Source organism: Chiroxiphia lanceolata, chromosome Z (genome assembly GCF_009829145.1).
Source record: "Chiroxiphia lanceolata isolate bChiLan1 chromosome Z, bChiLan1.pri, whole genome shotgun sequence".
Classification (NCBI taxonomy): domain Eukaryota; kingdom Metazoa; phylum Chordata; class Aves; order Passeriformes; family Pipridae; genus Chiroxiphia; species Chiroxiphia lanceolata.
Window position 1 is genome coordinate 31,086,709 of NC_045671.1, and position 21,314 is coordinate 31,108,022.

Below are 21,314 nucleotides of genomic sequence, written 5' to 3' on the forward strand. Positions count from 1 at the left end.
TTCTCATCTGCCTTTCCCTGCAGCTCTGCTCCCTAAGCCACACTGCCTCAGTGAACAACTAACAAAGGAAATGTTAATATTCAGCCTAAAATCAAGGACATATTAATCCTTTAAAATTATTTTTCAAGATTTTGTAGAAATTTCTTTGAAAATACTTTATTTTGTAGTGCAATATTTGGATGAAAAATAAGACAAAAGGTATTCTTAAATGCAGCAATGCCATTTTATGTTTATTTGCTGAGGGGGGCATTGCATAGGGAGATCTTCAGCAGATCTTGTTAACAAGTGCTGCTCTTCATCTGGAATTTCCTTTAGTCCTCCATTTACTGTCCACCTATGTATTCAATCCTTCACTCTACAAATTACAGCTGCAATTGTAAATTAAACATTGATACATAAGTACATATTAGAGTATTTTTAAGAGAGTCAAAGACAACTTGTGGACTATTTAGTGAAATTCCACTCTTATCAAAACACTACACTAGTGAAAGTAGTGGAAATATTTTATTGTGGGAATGTTATGCCAATGCTTCTCATTATACCTTTTGAAGTCAGGCTTTATTTTCACTGAAGTATAAAAATTATAACTGAAAAAGAAAGATAAGCTTTGAAAAGGGAATCATACAATGAAATAGTGATGCAGAGCAATTCTTAAAAAAGAGATCTAAGCTCTGCTGACTATCAGGACCACGCTCTTGAGGTCAGGAGGGTGATTAAGGGCTTTGCTAAATATAGTCTTAAAATATGCCTTCAGAATCTATTAATAAGAAAGCTTGATTGCTTATGATGTCTATTACTCTCTATTCTTAGTGGAAGTGCAGACTGCTTGTTGCATTGGATATTATTATAATCATAATACTTAGCATATTGTGTATTACTATAATCACAACATGAATGCCTAAAACTAACCTAGGTTTCTTTATCCTTCTCTAAAGGAGATTAGTTTTAAATCCATCCTTCTCTTTATGACAATCAGAATTGCAATTTTGTGTTAAAAAATAAGAACTTTCAGTATTTAGAAAAAACACTTTATAACAGTATCAGTCTTCAGGGAGTGTGAGGCAGATGTACATAATTCAGGCACACAACAAAGTCAATACATATAAAGACCTGGTATTAACTACACAGACCTACTCTATTCTAAAACTCATCCATACATACTAAACTGCACACAATTCTGCATCAACTAGGCAATAAATATATTATTTTTATTAAATCAAAACATGTAATTGTCCATTCCTATTCTACATTTTTTAAAAACAAAAGCTGTATTCAATACTACTGTGAGATACTACACATATTTAAAAGAATACCAGGCAAAGAAGGATAGACACTAGAAAATATGATTTCTAAAATTCACAGAGTGTGAACTGAATTCAAACTCATGTGAACACACAAATTAACTAACCAGGAATATTCCACAATAATTAATCAAAACTTCATTGCACTTGTAAAGAACGAAGTAATTTGTTAGCTCTTAATTGGAAAAAATAAAAAGGACTCTGAGAAACTGTATTATTTTATTGGTATTATTTAAAATCATTGAACACTGTCATGACACAGCATTTGTAAGATTGGCAGTAACGAAAAAAAAACATTTTGTGATATAATGAATTCACTATTTATAAAGAAATATTTTTCACTCCAAACACAAAGCTAAGTAACTGACATAGAGGAATTATTTGCACAATCAATTCCTCATTACAAAATTCAGATCTGAGATTAAGCCAGTGAAGTACAACAATCCCCTTTTATACTGCAGCAAATTTTATAAACAGAAGTAATTTTTGCTTTCAAATTTTGATCCACTACCCAAAATAAATAAATGTTTCATGTTGTCTCAAATGCTCTAACATTCTTCTTTAAACCAATTTTTTTTTTTTCAAATTTTACGTTTTTTCCACTCTGGCTTGTCTGTTTCATCATCTTCTGGTTCCACTTCTGCAAAAACCGTTTTTGGCTGTGTTCTAGAAAACATTAAAAAGATTAAAATAGTGGTCAGACTACAATACTTCATCGGAAACTTCATTAGACAGGCACTAGACACAAACAAGATATGTGTATATATATATATATATAAATATATACACAGATATATACTTTATAAAAGAGCATTCTAGACTCACCCATTTTTATTTTTGACATTAACATATCTACTAACCTCCTGAGAACTGAAGAAACCTGCAGCTCACAGGCAAACAAGCATAACAAACACACATATTTTGCAAGTATTATTTCCTCATCAGCTCACAATCATTATCTGTATTCCATGAATAAAATTAAGATGGAAGCAAGAAAAAATTACATTTAATTCAATGCTAGAAACCTGGAGCCACTGGTCTCCTCATTCCATGACTTTTTAAAAAGAAACCTCCATTTTGATACACTGTAGTACGACAGCAGCCAGTAAGTGAAAACAGAACAGCTAAGCCAGGTTTCTGACTAAGTCTATGCATGAAAAAAGCAGCTTTCCCTCCAGAGACTTTATCCAGCACTACTGTAACATAAAAAAACCTAATGATCTTCATATGACAACACAGTGTATCCTACAGTCAAGCTTGATGGTATCAATTCCTCCACTGTTTACATGTATTTTAAATACCACTTAAACTTTATAAAAATAATTATTGATTACTTTTTAAACGAACACGGTATCAAGTAGCAATTCAATAAACTGTTTGGACATTCAGTTCCCCTGTTTTACACTTTAGTCACTGCAGGGTCCCCTCTTCCAACTTAATTCTCAGCACAATCACTGCAGAGCTGAACCTCCTGGATTACCGATGCTGGCTGTGCTGAACTTCTCGTTAAAACAGACATGACAAAGCATAAAACACAGCCAAGGCAGTCATCATCTCATTAATGTATTAATTAATGTTTTTACAGCAGTTTAAGGGTGTGAAATGCCATTATTATAACAACTATAAAAAACCCTACAAAATGCAAAAATCTTAACAATATTGTGTCTGCCTTACATAACACAATAGGCATAATTCAATGCTGCCTCTGCCTTTGAAGAGTAATAGCAAGCAATCACCTATTAAAGACCAGGATTCTCCACTTCTTAAATATGTGGCACAAACAGATTTAAATTCACTAAAACTAGTCAAAGACAGCTCCCCTTAAATACAGGATCTTTCTATTGGCCTGCCTTTTCCTCCATCCTCCAAGCTTGCCATGGAGGTAAGGAACACACTAAGATGTCCCAGAGATGGCCCTACTGCTGAACTCTCACTGGCACATGGTCCCTGGGTGCAGGCCGAAGGTTCCAGTACCTCCAAGCAGACCTTGTACCCAGATGAGGACCTATACTACGGAAGTTAGAGGAGTCATTTTACCGTCCATGGAAATCATGACTAAGATTAAAAAATATTTTCCAATTAAAATATTTCCTTAGAAAATAGTTACATAAACTCTACCTAACCCATCACTGAAGAAGGATTTTTTTTAAAAAAAGGGGAAAAAAAATCAACATTCAATCCAAAACAGACACCAGGGATGAAGGCTTTATTGGCTGAAACATTGAATTTTGTTAGTTACTGAAGAAGAAGAATGCATGGAATCTTCTTCTCCTTTTTTCAGAACATACTGACAGAAGTTTATTGAGTCCATTTTGACACTGTACCTTCCTTTTAATACAACATATGAAAGGTATCTAAATAGGATCACATCACTACTGAGATGTTCATTAGTAAAGTGCAACTAATCAAGTGTAAATTATCATTTCTGACCATAAACCTGCAACTGTCATAATTTGGATAGAAATTTCCAGCTTAGAAGAATGAATAAGTTCATGAAACAAGAAGCAGAATCTATGTTTTTTCCAGGATAGGAGTGGCACACAAAAAAAGTCAGAAACTTCAGCTAATCTAAGTGTGCTACTGAGTGCAGCAAAACTGGGGGTGAGGGGAGAAGGAAAAAAAAACCCGTAGCCTAATCTAGCACTATCCAGCTAAAGCAATAACATAAAGAGGAAATCAAGTCTGCTTGCTACCTCGCTTTTTTAAAATTACCATGAAATAGCTGTAGCCTCAGCTTGGCTGAAATGTAAACTGTTCCACCTCCCGAAGCTATGCAGCCATAACTAGGGCACCTAGGGTGATTCATATGTCTGACCATTTTATAACACTGTTTTTCTTATTGCCTTATCAGTAGTGATCATTTAATTTAGTTTTTGTTATTGCCTTATCAGTAGTGATCATTTAATTTAATTTAAAGACAAATTTTTCTGCTTAGTAACTGCACTAGAGGCTGCTAGCATAGTGGGAGTTTGCTGTATGATTAATATTTATACAAAAATTATCAAAACAAGTTTACTACTTAGAAGTATTTTTATTTCTGAAGGCTAAACAATACATGTGGAAAGCTGTGTTCTTTTCCCCATCAAATCTCTCAATTTTATTTACTCTTGACTTAAGGGGTTGATTTCAGTTCGTTAAGGATCTGCTTGGCAGATCCCATGGGAGACTGCTATGGAGGGCAAAGGGGCCCAAGGAGAGCTGATTGATCTTTGAGAGCAGTCTCCTCAAAACAGATTCTATTTCATATGCAGAAAGCAAAGCTTGGCAGTAGCTTTGTATGGATGCATATGGATCTGACCAAGATAAAGTGTGAACCTCAAAAAGGAAGAACACAGACAAAGGAAGCAGGGGCAACCTTAGCCAAGAGGAACAGAGGCATTACGTGAACGTGTAGGAACAGAGCTGGGAGAGGCAAAGCTCAGCAGGAATTGAAACAGAAAAGAAACGTGAAAGGTAACACTAAGGGCTTTTACAGCTACACTGACAGTCAAAGAAATGCTAAGGAAAATGTTCTTGATGGAGCAGGTAAACCACTAACACAGCATGTAGAGAAGGTCAAGACACCCAAGGTTTTTTTTGGCTCCATTTTCCCTGAGGTCTGTCCTCACGCCTCCAAGGACCCCCACATTACCAGCAGAATCTTTGTTAGGGAGCGAGACATTACCAAGAGGATGGCAGAGAGTATGTAGCTCATTGGACATGCAAAAATCCATGCTTTCAGATGGGGTGGATCCACAGGTAGCCAGGGAGCTGGCCCATGTCATTGCAAGGGCATTCTCTCCTCTCCCAGATAGCATGGTGACTGGGAGAGGGTCTCAAGGACTAGAAAAGGCAATCACCATCATCTTTGTGAAGGGCAAAAGGAGGATTTGAGGAACTACTTAATCTTTTTTCCTAGGAAGGCTATGGAACAAATCCCCATGGGAGGCATTTCCAGGTACATGAAGGTGGAAAGGAACAGCCATCATGGATTTAGCACGGGCATATCGCCTCTGCCAACCAGATTGCTATAACAGGCTGCCCAGAGAGGTGTTGTAGGATCTCCATCCTTGAGGACACTCAACCTCAGCTAGGCAAGCCCCTGAACAACCTGAATCTAATTGGATTTGAGCAGCCTCATCTAAGTGAATATGCTTTAAGCAGCAGCTTGGATTAAATGACCTCAGGCATTCCCTTCCTATCTGAATTATTCTGTGATCCTGTGTTTCCACATGACTGTCAGCGGAAACCAGTATCTCATACACTGAAAAATGCATTCCTATTGTGGGTTACAGGAACAAGCTGCAAACAAAAATGGGAAAGCAAACTAGCATGATTTATTTATACTATCTGCTTCTCTTTTATTTCAGTGGTTTTCAGCATATTCAGACATGCAGACCCCTAGAAAATTTCCAGAGGCCATGTAAACCGCTTTAGAGTCACCATAATCCCTCTAGTTATGGGTTGTTTTTCTTTGTTGCCTTTCAGGGATCCAATAAAAGTAGCTCATTGACATCTGAGGATCATAGACTAGCAGATAAATAATACTGCTGCAGCTAAACCAGCTGGAGATGATAACTGCATATCACAACATGTGACTCATGTCAAAGTAACTTTTGAAATTTGTGTTTATATTGCACTGAAACAAAGGAAAAAGACTTTAAAGCATGCTTGGAAACAAGAATCGTGTCATAAAGGCTACTTCGAAACTGAAAAGTTAAGGTTTTCAGCATCAGGTCCTTTCTTTATTCTCTACCCCACCAACCACTCTGACTCTACTCTGAATCTCAGGGACCTACCTCTCAAAATTACCAATTTACAAAAATATATTTAGGGTAAATACATGAACACATGCCAACAAGGTCACTGTTACAAAACATTCTGTTCAGTTCCGATTTTTCAACTAAAGATACTCGAGAAACTACATGACTAACACTTCACACACCAGTACTGCCCTTGAGAAAAACTTCAGTGAACACAGCACAGCTACCGACTGTTGCTTCAAGTCATTCCTTTTTGCCTGGGACAAGGAGCAGTGACAAAGACTGCAAAATAGGGGCAAAATTCACTGAACTGAAAGGTATTTTCAAGAATTCTGGTTTACCTTGGTGAGGAGGGAAATTTCACCCTCATCTTCCCTCTGGTACATAAGAGAGCTGCATCTGGGCCTGATTAGGCACTCAGCTACAATGCTTAGTAATTCCTGCTGATGCTTCAGAGGGACATCTGAAGTCATTATAGTATATCTGTACAGCTGTGTTAAAACAAACAGCTCACAAAGAATGTAATTTTCAAACATTTACAACTGATGCCTCAAGTTCCTTTCCTGTAGTTCTTTACTTGAAATCTTCAATCTGTCCTTCCTTTCCTTTCACTCCACTGGAATGGCTCTTGCCAAGGTTACTAACAAGCTTTTTCCTGAGAAATCTCAGGATCTTTTCTTTATCCTCATCCATTATGACTTTTCTGCTGTGTTGATCAGATCTTATTTGACACTTTATTCACACTGGGCTTCTGTGACATGTCATCTGATTAAGCATGTACTTCTTATCATCCCCAGTATCCTTTTCAGCAGCATCTGTTTTTTTCACCCATCCTTCTGCCTCTTACGTACTTCCCCCTCCTTTCTGGCTCAAATGTCAGGAGAAATGGAAAGGTCATGCTAATGATAACAAGCTTGAAAGAATTTTCAAGTGATAAATAATGCAAATGGCTATTTGGCTTCAAGAATAAATCAGGCACCTTTAACTCAAAAAAAAAAAAGGATGCATTTTTACATAGAGTGCATAAACTAACAGTAGAAGTCATGTATTTCTTGTAAGATTTATTGAAGTAAAAATCATAGAATCATAGAATGCTTTCTGTTGGAAAGGAACATAAAGATCATCTTGTTCCAAACCCCCTGCCCTGGGCAGGGGCACCTTCCACTAGACCAGGTTGCTCAGGGCCTCATCCAAGCTGAACACGTACAGAGATGGGATATACTTCTCTGGGTAATCTGCTCCAGTGCCTCACTGCCCTATGAGAAAAGAATTTCTCCTAACACCTAAACTAAATCTCTCCTCTTTTGGTTTAAAGCCATTCCCCCTTATGCTATCACTATCTGCCTGCGTAAAAAGTCACTTTCCCTCAAATACAATTAAAAAAGCATTAAATCAGTTATCTTATTCAAAATGACCTAAGCACCAGGACCAAATGAACTCTAACCCAGTCATTTTATTCCCAGTTATGAAAACTGATTAACCAAAAAAATGAGCATTTCTTAGTCTTCTTGGTCTAAAATTATTTAGTAATTATCACTGGAAAAAATTAAGTAACTATAGTTTCCTTAGACATCTTCTGAAGAAGGAGAATGAAGAACTTTATGTGAATAACCATTCGTTAGACAACACGAGACCAAAAGCATTGTCAAACAAAAGATATATCAAGTGGATAGTTTTATATCATGTTTAAGTGAAAATTTACTACAAGAAATGTGGAAAAACTGGTAGCAGAAGAATAAAGTAGTAAAAGAATAAACATCATTTAAAAAAATGAAACATACTGGATGCATGGTTTTTAGGCCTTAAGACAGTATGTAATTTTAAGTATATATCAGAATTTCACCTTTCTTAACCCTACAGTAAATCTTATGCTATAGCTAAAGCAGCTATCCAGTATACAAACCAGTATTACGTGATAATTTATATCAATTATTTGCAATTTGCATATTTTATGAAATATAAATCTGTAAGTACAACTGTAAGATGCATTATATACAGGTTAAACATACATGCTCCATAAAGTCACACATAGGATACAATTATCACAACTTTCTGTGGCTGATAATACAGACTCCCATTTCTGAAATTTAAGAACATAACACAATAATAAAGTTTCTGCGTTTCAGTGTCTTAGCCAATAATAACAACAACAATAATAATAATAAAGATAATTTTTAAAATGCTGTTTGCATAGAGTACATATTAAAGTCAAGCTTTTAAAGCAAGGATGATGGCAGCTTTACTAGCATGAGATTTATCAGCTGACAAAATCATGAAGGCAGCATGCTGCTGGCTGCAGTCCAATTCCCCCACATACTTATCACCGTCTGGTGTGTAAGTTAATAGCAGTCTGGACTTGCATCCTGCCCACTTCTCAGCCAGCTCTCTTCTTCCCCTGCAGCCACATCTTTAACAAGGAACTGTAATGAGATCTGGCCACCTGACACAGTAAGACTCCTGTAGCACAGCTTTGTTTTAAAACTTTCATGTCTACTACACTGCAGGTGTCAGGGATGAAACTTAATATGCAATCAACGAAGTTACTAAGATACTGAGGTATCTATCTACCTGATGGAATGTGTGATTTACTTTTGAGCATGGATACCTCAAATAAAACCAGATGCCTACACATTCCAGGTATATTTCATCTCTAGCAAACATGAACTCTCAAACAATTAAAAATCAATATTTAGTATATTCATTACAAAAACTGCTAGAGAATTAGGCTTTCCAATGTCCCTTCTTTGGTACCAAGAGTGCACTGGTTTGATGTACAACATCAAATGCCATACTTATCCATTACCAGCATGCCATACTTATTACTATTCAGCCAAAGCCAGGCTGGCTCACTGACATTCTCAAGCTGCTCTGGAACAGTGATTTAGTTGTTTTTGTGAACGTGTGGACCAAGTCAGAAAGCAAGTATCACTATTAGAAATAAGCTGTGATTCTTAATATATTTCAAGTTTCTGGAAAGAGGTGGTGATTGTTTCACTGCAGAGCTAAACATCAATAAAGAAAGTAGTCAGTAAAGTACTAGCGCATGTACAGCCTTAGAGATAGAACACTGGGTTGCAAAAAACAAAAACAATTCATTACTGGCAGACTGTTATGTGAAGACTATTTCATGTCTTCAAAATGTTTTCCTTAGGCATTTTGAAAACACTACTTGACAGAATATTTTGTGCAAAAAACCCATCAATGATAATAAAATATGACAATGCCAGTAATTTTTAAAGTGGTACTTTCTGTTCAGTAGTATGAAACGCATTCATTTAGCACTTATTTTAGCATTATTGTGAATGTATTTATTTAATTGTTTGAAATACATTAATTTCTAGGAAAAAAAACCCTTTGGCAGAAAGCATTCTAGAAGCATATTGCACAATTTTCATTGTAACACATACATACAAATACCACATTCACTCATACCATTTAAATTGAGTAAATCACCATCTGTGGGATTACCAAGATATTACTACAAAAATCTTGATGAAGCTTTTTAATTTATGTAACTGAAAACTTAGTTCTTTATGCTGAATTTTTGGTAGGAGATTTTATCGGTGCAATTTTTAATATTGCTGTACCCTTAAAATTTGGTCATTCAAGCAGTTACGCAGGTCCTCATGTAGGAAACTTTCAGATAAAACTTACGAGAGCCAAGAAATCATCTAGAATATGCTGTCGTAACACCAAATACTTATTCTGAAGGTCTAACCTAAGAATCAGTCAGAACTAGAGGGTATATTGGAAAATCATCCCATTATGTCAATGCAACAGTACTCTATTAATACTGCAATTTCAGATATTGATTAGAAGATTCTAAACTCTAATAACTTAGAAAGCTTTAAAATAACTTTCTAGCACTGAAAGGTACATTTTAAAAATGGAAATGTGAAATTTCAGTAACTTAACCTCCTGTAAACTCTCATCTTCATAGAAGTGTATGGTATACTCTTGGTTTACGTATTTGTGGTAGCAATCCAAAAAAGGCAAAGTATACCACTAAAAACGTCTCTTCTGTTTTTACTGAACTCCCACTGGCCTCCACAAATATTACTTATGTTTTAAATTGTTTCCTTACTTAGCATATGCCGGAGCAACCCAGTATGGATTCTCCTCCGCTTCCTTTGCGTGACGTAAAATAGCCTCTCGAGGGTTGCTATCATCTGTCTTATCCAGTGCAATATTCTTGACTATATATGATGACAGGGTGACTCCATGGGTTCCAACACGCCCACCCCGACCTGAAGCAAAAGGAGAAGAATACTTAAGAAATATGAAATGTCTGTAACAGTGGTCTGGTACAAATAAGTTATTTAGTACTATAGGAGGAGTCTAATTTAGAGCTGCGTTCACGCAAGTGATTATGCTATACTCTGATTATATAACTCAGAGTAAGTCACTGTGATTATTAATTTTTTGCAGGCTAGCACTCCAATCATAGACATCAATGTCTTATGGTGCTGTACACTGCCCATACATCTATAGGGTAAAGTCACCACCCAAAAAGGTTTGCACACAAACTGAAAAGGATTGCAGAACCAAGGCATGATGTCCCTTTGGCACACAACAGTCTGAAGTGATTATGCCTAGATTACCCGCTCCTGCTACTGGAGGTTCAGGTTTGTGAGACTTCAGGGGGTCCAGCCTATCCTTCTCCAGCTGTTTCCTGGTGCTTCGCTGTCGTGGCTCACGGAACATTGGAAGTGCATGGGCTGAAGGGTCACAGTTTGGAGAAAAAAAAAATGTTAGAAATTCCATTTCCTTTTTAAGGTTTTAAATACAAAGACTTGGATTCTTTCTTGCAATGGAAAAGGTGACAGGAGCAACCTCGCAGTTCTTCCATATACAAACAGTGGTCTACTGAGGTGTACTTTGGAGGGTTTCTTTCTGCTGAATTTTTCGAAGATGAAAGCAGCCAGATACCAGGGTTCTTTCAGGCAGGAGCCTCTCATCTGAAATACTGTATGTACAGCTTATGCATATTTAATTCATTCCTCTGTCATTCAGTTCTCAACATCAGCATTGTGACCAACCAGTTGCTTTTTTCTGCTTTTTTATGTTTCTACAGCTTTCTCATATTCTAAGAACATGACAAAGCTCTTGATACATTCTTAGATCTGAAACAGCGTGGGGTGGAAACCACTCAATGACTCCAAATGTAATCTTATGCATATTAAAGTCACAATCATGTTCCTTCTTAAATTATAAGATTAATCACCATTGGAAAAATACTCATAACTGAGACAATTCAGCTAAATTGTCAGGACTGAAAACTTACTTTTCCTCATAAACATGTTACAGCACCTTCAATCACAGTAATGGCTTAGGTCCACTCAGACAAGAAACTCATTTGTCGGCAACAAAGAAGTATCACATTGAGGGACATGGTTTTCTTGATGTAATGTTTTGCTCTCATTCAGATGTGCTCACTGCTGCTGTTTCCCAAAATGTGGGAAACTGTGTAGGGGTCAAACAATCCAACAAAGACTAAAAATAACCAAAAAATCTTAAATTTAGGAACCTCATCTCTATATTGAATAAAAAAACCAGAAGGCAGTATTCAGGGACCTGAATCAGTTCGAGTTTTCAGCTTTTTTCTGTAAGCCTGCTCAACTTATTAGACTGAGCAAAGTCACAGCCAGGTGACACAGCAGCAAACTCTTGGAAACAAATGTTTAGGTTTTATTTTTGCAGATTTCATGAAGTATGAAATGCCTGTGACAATTTTCTGGCAACCACTAAGCTTGATGAGTTTCCATAGAGCATCTCAGGTGACTAATGCACAGATCCAAGCTTTTGCCATTTGTGGAGTCAAGGTTGTCTAAGGGAAACCCAAGCTGTGTATTCCTGTGTGTCAGAAGTGACACTTAATCCCTTGAAACAACATTGCTGCATTTTAAGCAGCCATTACAGGCAATTCTGATATTAAAGAGCAACTAAAGTCTAAAGAAAAGAGAAAAAAAAAGATGAGGAGAAGGGAAAAAGGGATTGGTTCACATTGCAAAAGCACTTCAGAGATCTTTAGTTCTTCCCAGTTCTATTTCTAAACTTAAAAGACAGACATCTAACCTCTTAAAAGCTTCCAAAATATGCAACAAACTTAAAAATTTGCTAAGCAAATCCTTAAAACGTTTTTCTACATTGCTTTATATGAAAGTATCCTTATTTAGTTTCAAAATTATGTGGAAAAACCAGTTCAACAGCTAGAACTCTGTCATAAAATCGTGAATATTTGCATAATTTGGACCTGTATCATTCAGTGACATCTATAAATGCCATTGAACACACAAGTTCTATTGGATTTTTAGCGGAAATTTTTTTTAAAAGTCACAGAAGTTCTTTATGGCGTAGACACAATGCACACAAAATGTTACAGTCAAGGATGTTGTAAGGATGGATTGAGAAGAGCACCCAAAGAAGATAAAAATCCCTGATCTTTGGCAGCTGCTACTTTAGCCCAAAAACTGGAGCTGGACATCTGCAGCAGTGGGGTAGGTTGGAGACAGCTGCAGCTGGAAAGTACCTGAGATGGGAACCCAGAACCAGAGTGCCTTGATATGGGTCTAGTTACCGAGACTGCCCAAACTTTCTCATTCTAAAGCTTCTTTTTGTTTATTATTGGTTTTGTTTTACAAAAATGGTTTTAGTATTTGTAAAACCAAGACTACTAGAAATCAGAGCTGAATACAAACACCATGGAGCTGGAAAAGGATGAAGAGAAGCAAGACAACACAACTGCGTGACTGTTCTCATTCCACATGAGAAAACACTATGTTGGGTAATGCTAATGGGGAGGGCCAAAATCTCTCAGTCAATCCCCTCATCCCATCGTAAAATTTGTTCTTGGGGCAGATCACTAAACAGTTTACATTAACAACGACAACTACTCCCTATTCATCAGTGAGTCTTAATATGAATACAAGGTCTTAAAAACTCAGAGGCTAGAGATAGTTAAGCTATTCAAAACCATATACAACTCTGGGTAAGTTATAAATTTTAAAAAATCCTTTGAATTTGTACAAGACCTATCTCTCAAGTCTCTGATTTTGTCACTGGTACTGCTAATGTTCTCCAAGTGGCAAAACTCTTCCTAAATCCGTCTACACTCCACAATTTAGTCATTCAAAACCGAAGACTTGAGAAAGCTCTGAAATTTTTGAGGCTTTTGGGTGCACCACAATCTAGAAATCAACCATTAACAAAGTTACAGAGCATACAGAATATATATGTATACACCTTTCCGGTTGTGCAAGGCTACAAAAAATTTGCATGAAGCATCAATATCTCATACTGATGATCAATGCTTAATGAAAGACTGCAACTTTTTAGGGGGAAAATATGAAGCTTAATAATCTGCAAACAATTTCAAACCTAAGAAAGAGCTAAGGATGCTGCTATAAAGATATGTTTAAATTCCTTACGTGTTATAATGTAATCCTGTGTAAGAGTCTCTGCTTGTCTCTCTTTTCGTTTTGTTTTGACCACACATAATTTTGCTCCCCTAGGAGGAAACAGAGTAGTTAAGTTGGCCTGTTTACATCAAACAGAAACCAGTTTTTATTCAAGACAGTCTCAACAAAATTATACAGCACTTTAAATATTCATGAATGTGTGTATCTTTGCCTGTTCATGCACATGTGAAGGAGAGTAGAGAAATTATAGTGTTTCTGTTACAGAGCGGTTTATATGACATGCAGAAATAAGGGTGGAAGATTCATTTCACCCTTCATTTGTCCACAGTACTTATAGTGTGCACACTGAAATTGCTCCTCTCCAAACATGGGCATTGATTTGCTCCTAATATTCTTCCTAAGCAGCAGAGGTGGCAGTTATCTAACCAGAAGTGTCTGTAACACTGCAGCAGGAAAGACTGCATAAGCTTGGCTGCAGCAAGATTGATTTAAACTAGTGGTTTTCTTCCTCATGGCAAATTCCAGGAAAAAAACGGACACAAAACTGCAGTGGGGCTCTGTGGTCTGCGCCTAGGAGACTCTAGCTGCTCTCTGGAGAAGGGTCCAAATAATGGTGACCAACTCTCTTGTTCTCTAAACTGACAAAACCACAAAAAAATAAAACTTATTTCTGCTAATCTTGTAAACCAGAGTTTATCTTCACCTCCAAGTGTCCAGGTCACAGTAAGTATTCAGAAACCACAAACTGTAACACAGTTTGGTTTTGGATGCCAGCAAAACAAAGATGAGCGCATATAAGGTAAGAACATTGTATTTATACCACTCAGTATCAATGAAGTACACATTTTCTCCCTGCTGACAGGAAGGAAGCATGCCTCAGCTCAGGTAAAAGCAAATTAATCACAAGTCAAGTATTTATAGACTACTTAGGCCCTCTTCATTCCAGGCTGACAAGTCACCCTCTGATAAATCACTAATAACTAAATCTCTAATAAATCACTAACACTTTTCCCTTTTCCTTTTTACAGGCAAAATCCACATGTGATAAGTGGGGATGGGGGAGAAGACCAGAAGAAAGATGGAAATGTTCTTCCTTGGTTGGCACCTTCTCAAATTGGGTCTTTCAGTATTACTTCACCAACACTGAAATTTAATGCTTCTAAACAAGATTTTTACATCAGAAAAAAAATATACATTAAAAAGTATGACTAAATACAATAAATATCCATTCAGTAACACTACCTCAGCAACCTCCAAGAGATAGGATAAAAGGGTGGTTATTCTTACTGCAGATTTCATGAAATTAAAAAATGAAAGTGTCTGTAAACTCAGGTAGAACAGCCAGCATACTGCACCATGAAAAGCCCAGAGGAAAATGCACCGCTTCTCAGAAGCAAACATTTTGGGTTATTTTTTCTCTTTCTACTGTTGTTAGATAAGTAAAACTGCAAGACGAATGTTACTAGACCAGTTTTTCTCACTTCTTAGTATAATCATTGAATCACAGAATCAGGCTAAATTTCAGAAAAAAGATAATTTTCTTAATCATAGAAGATACTTACATACCTTTGGCTTTTGACAGGATCATAGTACACTTTGGCTAAACCATTTCCAGTACCAACCATGATCTGGTTCAGCTTGGGATGCCAAAGGCAACGCACAACACTCTGAAACAAAGTGACATATTGATAGTTAATTGGTCATTTATCTAGATCTTAGAATTAACATTCACATTGTCAAAGTGGATCACATTGTATCAGGAACAAGTGTAAGCACATGAATGAATATGTGAATATGTGAATGAACAGAAGTTCCTCTTCAGGGAGTGACAACACATGGATGTAGGCAGAGAAGGAAGTGAAAACTGGTGATAGTGTGATAATTAGTGGTTTCCATAGGCTAACTGCCTCACAGTCTAAATGAGAAAAAAGGAAATGCTAAGTTAGAGGGATTTGAAGAACAATAAAGTGCTTCAGATTTGATATACAGTGATCCAGGCTTCCATGAATTCTGCATTTTTATTTTTAAATCTTAATTCTCCCACTTTGTTCATTGCTTTATCTATTTTCGCCTTTTTCTCATACACTGCTGACCTTTCACTTGCTGACTGCAGAAATAGAAGAGATGCTGATTTTCACTCTTGTTTCTTTCTTCCCCACAACACTAAGAACTTGGTATTTGTAGCCAATGTCTCACAGCACTGTCACCCTTCTGGTCAGCAGCGAAATTCATTTTCAGACATTAAGAGTATTGTTTCTTTATATACACAGCATGGTTCTCCATATGACTTTGAATCCCCATGTGATCACTGTTTTCCATCTGATTCAGCAGGTCAGCACAGAAACTCAAAGATTCGAGCCTCTGACTCAAGACAGACAAAGTGGGAACAATATACCAGAAAGGACAACCCATCTCATAACAAACACAAAACCTGTATGGGCATCTGACTAAATAGGGGGGGAAAGAATCTGTTTTTGAGAGGGAGTAATTCTTTAAAGGGGTTTTGTCCAAGGCTGAAGTCGGTTTGCACCACTTATGTAATAAACATCAAGTTGCACCATCTTGTTAGAATTTAATGGAAAAATGCTCCTTTTCCTAGCCTTCCACCCCTGCAGCTTACGACTTCCTCCTCAATAGCCAGGAACAGACTCTTTGAGTGAATTAATAATTTAATACTCAATCATTATCATTCATCTGTCATTGAAGCATCTATACAAAATTATTTTGTTTCACACAATACAGCACATGGAATTCACAAAATGGGAACCACAAATATCTTAACAAGAGAAACACAGGAAAGATAAAATATAATTAGGGGTGTAATACAGCCCTACAACCTGTGAGATAAGAGCTATGTGACCTGGAAGACAACAGCTATGTATCAGCTCTAGTGACTCCTGGATCACTTCCCATTTCATGTTCCATACTATTTCTGTTTTCTGAATTTAAAAAATATTGAAAAAATTCTGAGGCTTATCCAGACATCAGGAATCAGAACTTCACACAAGATGATGGACGACACTCTTCTGAGCTGTTTTTCTAGTTTATGTTCTTGTTTAAGAATAAAAACCCGGTGAGATGAATTTTCTTCAGAAGTTCCTCAGCAAAACAACCTTCTTCTACATAGATACACACATATTATACCCTTCTCATTTACTTACAAGCACAAATATACCTGGTTTGTTAATTACAAGACAACTAAAGAACAATATTTTTATGAAGCACAAAGTAAATCTCTGACAATGCATTATGTCCAGGATTCCTGTCACAATACAATATTACTAATAAGTTGTTTGATTTAAGTAAGAGAGTCTTACATACTGTTATCTAGAGCTCAAAATGCTAAAGTAACTGTAAAACACCAAAGCTAATATCAAGCATTGAAGGTCAAAGGTGGGTGGCCTTTTCTTTTATTAATATTTATTGCATGTGTTTAGCCAGCCTTTTTAAACTCTGTAGTTAATGTGGTTCTCCACTTTCTACTGTCAAGTAAATGTATTTTATAGCATGGTAGTGGATACCAGCCAACAAAAACAAGCTTGAGACAGTGTGGCTCAGCGCTGATGGGGCTTGCTAAGTTTCTAACTTGTCAAACATGCACAGCACACTTAAAACCACCATGGCACGTGCTACAAAGCAGGCAAAAGAAACTGCCATTAAATGTAGCCCTATAAATCTTCTGAAACCATAAAATGTCCCCAGAATACAATTTGTTAAAGACTAAACAAACACAAGCTCTGAACATGCAAGTAATTTTATTAATCCACTAGCATATAAACGTACTTTATAAGAAATAATTAAAACTACTTATGTGGGTTTCAGATTATTTTAGAAATTGACAATACTTAAAAAATACCTAAATACTGAATCCCTGAACTATACCCTAATAAATTTTCCCAATCATATTACCCTAAAGAAGCAAAAATTCTAATCAACTATACAATAAAGGGATCATTATAGACTAGGCCTTAACATTGGGAGGGAAGGGTAAGGAGAATCTTTATCATACAAAAATAACTAACCCTTGAAGAGCATTTATCCTTTGATACATCTAACTTCCCTACTGTTTACACTTAGATTAAGGCAGGTAGACATATTTATCACTGGAAATGCTAAATACCAAATTCCAACTCAAAGCAGGTCCTACCTCCCAGCTCTCCAGGCAAATAAGTGTGTTAACTGCTGAAAAAGAAATGTTTTCCTCTCTTGGCCTACCTGTGCATGCAGGTAGATACCCAACTACTGACACTGAATTTTATACAACCACAGAAGTTGTGGAGGGAGCTCTGGAGTTGGAAGGGAGCTCTGGAGATGACTAATTCAACCATCCTGATCCAATATGGTAAATTACGACATACATCACAGGATATCATCCAGTTTGTTTTTTAATATTTCCAAGGATGGAAGCTCTACAGTCTCTCTGGGCAACCTGTTTCAATCTACAACCAGCCTCACACCAAAAAAAACCCCAAAAAACACAACTCCCCAAACCCTTTTCTTACATTTAATGTCCCGTGATTAGTTTTGTGCCCATTACCTCTTGTCCTGTCACTGGGCAGCACTGAGCTTTGCTTTGCTTGCTTCACCTTCCTGTCCCCCTTCAAGTATTTACACATAAAATCCCACATGAGTATCCTCTTCTCCAACCTAAGCAATCCTAATTCTCTCAGCCTTTCCTTCTGTGCCAGATATGCCAAGCCTTTAATCATCTTTACAGTACTCTATTCTGTTAATCTATCTCTTACACTGGGAGATCAGAACTGGACCCAGCACTACAGATGTAGTGATGCACCAGGGCTGCATCATGGGCTTCTTGCTGCCACTTTCTGTTTCTCTGAGGTGGAGAAAGTATTTGCCATTCTACAATTGCCTATTAAAAATTGCTTGTTTCATTTTAAGGTTGTAGCCTGCAATGGAACCCAACATAAACAAGGTGGTACTACAGTTTTCCTTGTCCCTGAGACAGCAGTTCAGGTTGGAAGCAATAGCTTCAGCAGTTAAGAGCAAACTGAGAGCTCTCTCTCCACTTACCGAGATGGTTTCATGCTTGGTAAGAGAAGTAAAAGAGCAGGGAATTAAATTGCCTATCTTGCTTTATCCTAGCAGAAAAGACTTGACTAACAGTAGTAGTGGTTGTTAGGAAACCCCATGGTTACAGCTTCAAGAATTAGAAAATACAAACACCGGAACAACAAAAAACCCCTTCAGTTAACAAATTTTAGATAGTTTTCTTTTGCAAATGGAAAATAATGTCTTATAACCAATAAGAATGACAAAATGCAGAAGGTATCATCCCATAAACATCTTCAACATTTGGCAAAAAGATATCTAAAATAGCTGGATGTTTCCAACACCATACATTTGGAGCATGAAGCACTGGAAGCCTGACATAAAAATTCTGAAAATAATTTTTCCATGGAACTGATGTGGCCAGCTTTGTGACTATAAGACAATTACAAAAGATAATTACTAGTAACGATTTAAAAGCTCATTGGTACTTCTGTTGTGGCAAATGCACTAAGTTCTTCAAGTCTTCAAGTCTTTGGCAATATCTATTGTATATACACAATAGCTTGGGAAATTGTGGTAGTTTGGGCTGGGCCTTCCTTGGTGACCAGTTTGTAGCCAAGGAAGGGCCCAGATTTACCCAGTATTCCCTACTATTTTTATGTAAGCCAGAGTATAAGAAGAAAGGAGGGAAGGCCTTCACTCTCTTTCCTTCCGGCGGTTTGGAGGTGCAGGTTCCCTGCTGTTGAGTCTGTTGTGTTGGGGAGCGAGGCCTGGTAGGGCCTTGTCGACCCTGGGAGGCGGAGGTTGCCGGCGATTGTTCCAGAGCGACTCTCGGTTGTCCCAAGGAGAGTAGTGAGATATTTCTTTGCTAACTCTTTTAGTGGATAGATATTGGGCTGCTAATTGGGAGATATATATATATATATATATATATATATATATATTTTATTTTGGTTTTGTTCCTTTTCCCTTCCCCCTTCCCTTTCCCTTGTGAAATTTATATATTTCAATTGTATATAATTGTAACATAAGTGTAAATATATTTATATATATCACTTTAGCTGTCTCTCTCTCTCATTTCGGGTTTTCTTAGTTGTTTTTCTCCCTCTTCTCCCTGAGGTTTGGGGGGGGGACTTCTTGTGGTAAGGTTTGGAGACTTGGCAGGGAGCCAGCTTCAAACCATATCAGAAATATTGGGAAAAGATTGTGAAAATACTTATGTGAAGTCAGGCAAGTAAAACACCAAAAATGTTAACAGAAAGAGAAACACTCCAAATTTACATTCTCCATTGTCACTGTGAAAGAGTGGCTGTTATTGATAGTAGGCCTTTGTAATTATTTTCAGGTGACTTGACTGTCTTGTAATACTGACTTAAACCAAAAGCCTATTAAAAAGTTATCTATAAAATTTTAGAGACATGGGCTTTTGCCATCAGGATGAAAATGTTCATATTCTTAAACAAATGTCTAATAATATAAGAACATCTTACTGATTATTCTTGAAACTAGTCTAACCTGTTTTCTGAAGTTGTTATGCTATTGTTTTAAATTAAAAAACATTATTTGAACTAGACATAATTTTTACTATAATTTTAAACTACGTGCTATACTTACTTCAGACTCACAGTTCTTTTCAAATAAACCCCAGGTTTAGAAAATTTTACTTATAATATGTTAAAAGCTTAATAACATGTGGTAATCTCAATGTGGTAAAACTCAGATACATAGAAAGGTGGCAGCCAAAGCAATGATAACAGTACTTCCCTGTGTACTATTCCACCTGCATTCCTTCTGAGATGGGCAGTCCCAGCCCATGCACAGCTCTGGGGTGGTTCCTAAACAGTGTCACCCCTAAGAGTATGTTCTCTCTTGTGTTTCCCTTTGTATCCTATAAACAGAGCTGTTGCTGCAGGTAAACAGTAATCTACACCAAATAATTTTCCTGTTAGGCTATTCTCCATCTGGGTTAGCCCACTAGGCAACTACACACACGAGTTTGTTGGTACTATGAACATAATACAGTGCTCTAATGTGAGTTAACAGCAGTGTCTCTAAATGAGAAACTGAAGCCTGAAACATAATTTTCTATAACTGAATGAGACACTTATTCTGGTCTAGAAATATACCCCTGTGTTTAACAGGCAAAGTGAATAATAACCAAAGCAGATTTCTCAGCAAGCAAAAGCTAATTACCTCAACTGAAACTGTCCAGAGCACTTGGGCAACACCCTGACAGGAGTAAACAATGCAGAGACGGCATTTTACAAGGTCAGCAAGAAAAGATTAAAATGATTTGTGGCACAGGAATGGAAAATTTACCCCCTAAGATGAAACTATGAAGCTGGTAAGGTCATAAAACTACAGACTGATGTCAAGAACTAAAAGATTTCACCTGGACCTTATAAAGATGGTTCAAGACTGCAGCATTGAAGGCAAAATTTCAGTTCCCTGGCCCACACTTCAGGTAAAAACATTCAGTTTTAGAGGTTGCGCAGAGCTGACCCAGGATGGGAAGAGCAGTCTCAGAGGGGTCACTACACGTTGGAGGCAGGAAAGAAAGGAAAGGTTAATAATTTCTGGTGAAAAGGACTATGAATGGTTAGAGATATTTCACACTGGCAGTGATTATGTGGACTGTGAGAAGCTTTGAGGGGATGCACTGTGGAAAACATATATAAAGCATATAAAGAAGAAAAAACTGAGTCAATGCAGCAAGTGTTCATAGTTCTAACATATTATAGAGTATGTATAGCCTTCACATAAATGTTACTTCTTAGGGCTAAAAAATTTTCCTGCAAAATTCCAGAGTCTAAGCAGTCACTTAATCTCACTATTATCTTTTG

The 21,314-nt window shown here is 37.0% G+C and overlaps 1 protein-coding gene across 1 annotated transcript in view; it reads right to left on the minus strand.

The window, feature by feature from the left end:
- Positions 1-1,187: 1,187 nt before the first annotated feature.
- The window catches only part of WDR70 (WD repeat domain 70), a 130,124-nt gene continuing 109,997 nt past the window's right edge, over positions 1,188-21,314 (minus strand). Inside the window, exons 14-18 of the mRNA XM_032675240.1 lie at positions 15,028-15,128; positions 13,471-13,550; positions 10,645-10,761; positions 10,128-10,290; positions 1,188-1,967 (exon numbers count right to left, since the gene is read on the minus strand). Coding sequence (XP_032531131.1) covers positions 1,883-1,967; positions 10,128-10,290; positions 10,645-10,761; positions 13,471-13,550; positions 15,028-15,128 — 546 coding nt within the window. The 3' untranslated portion in view covers positions 1,188-1,882. The remainder of the gene's footprint in view (positions 1,968-10,127; positions 10,291-10,644; positions 10,762-13,470; positions 13,551-15,027; positions 15,129-21,314) is intronic.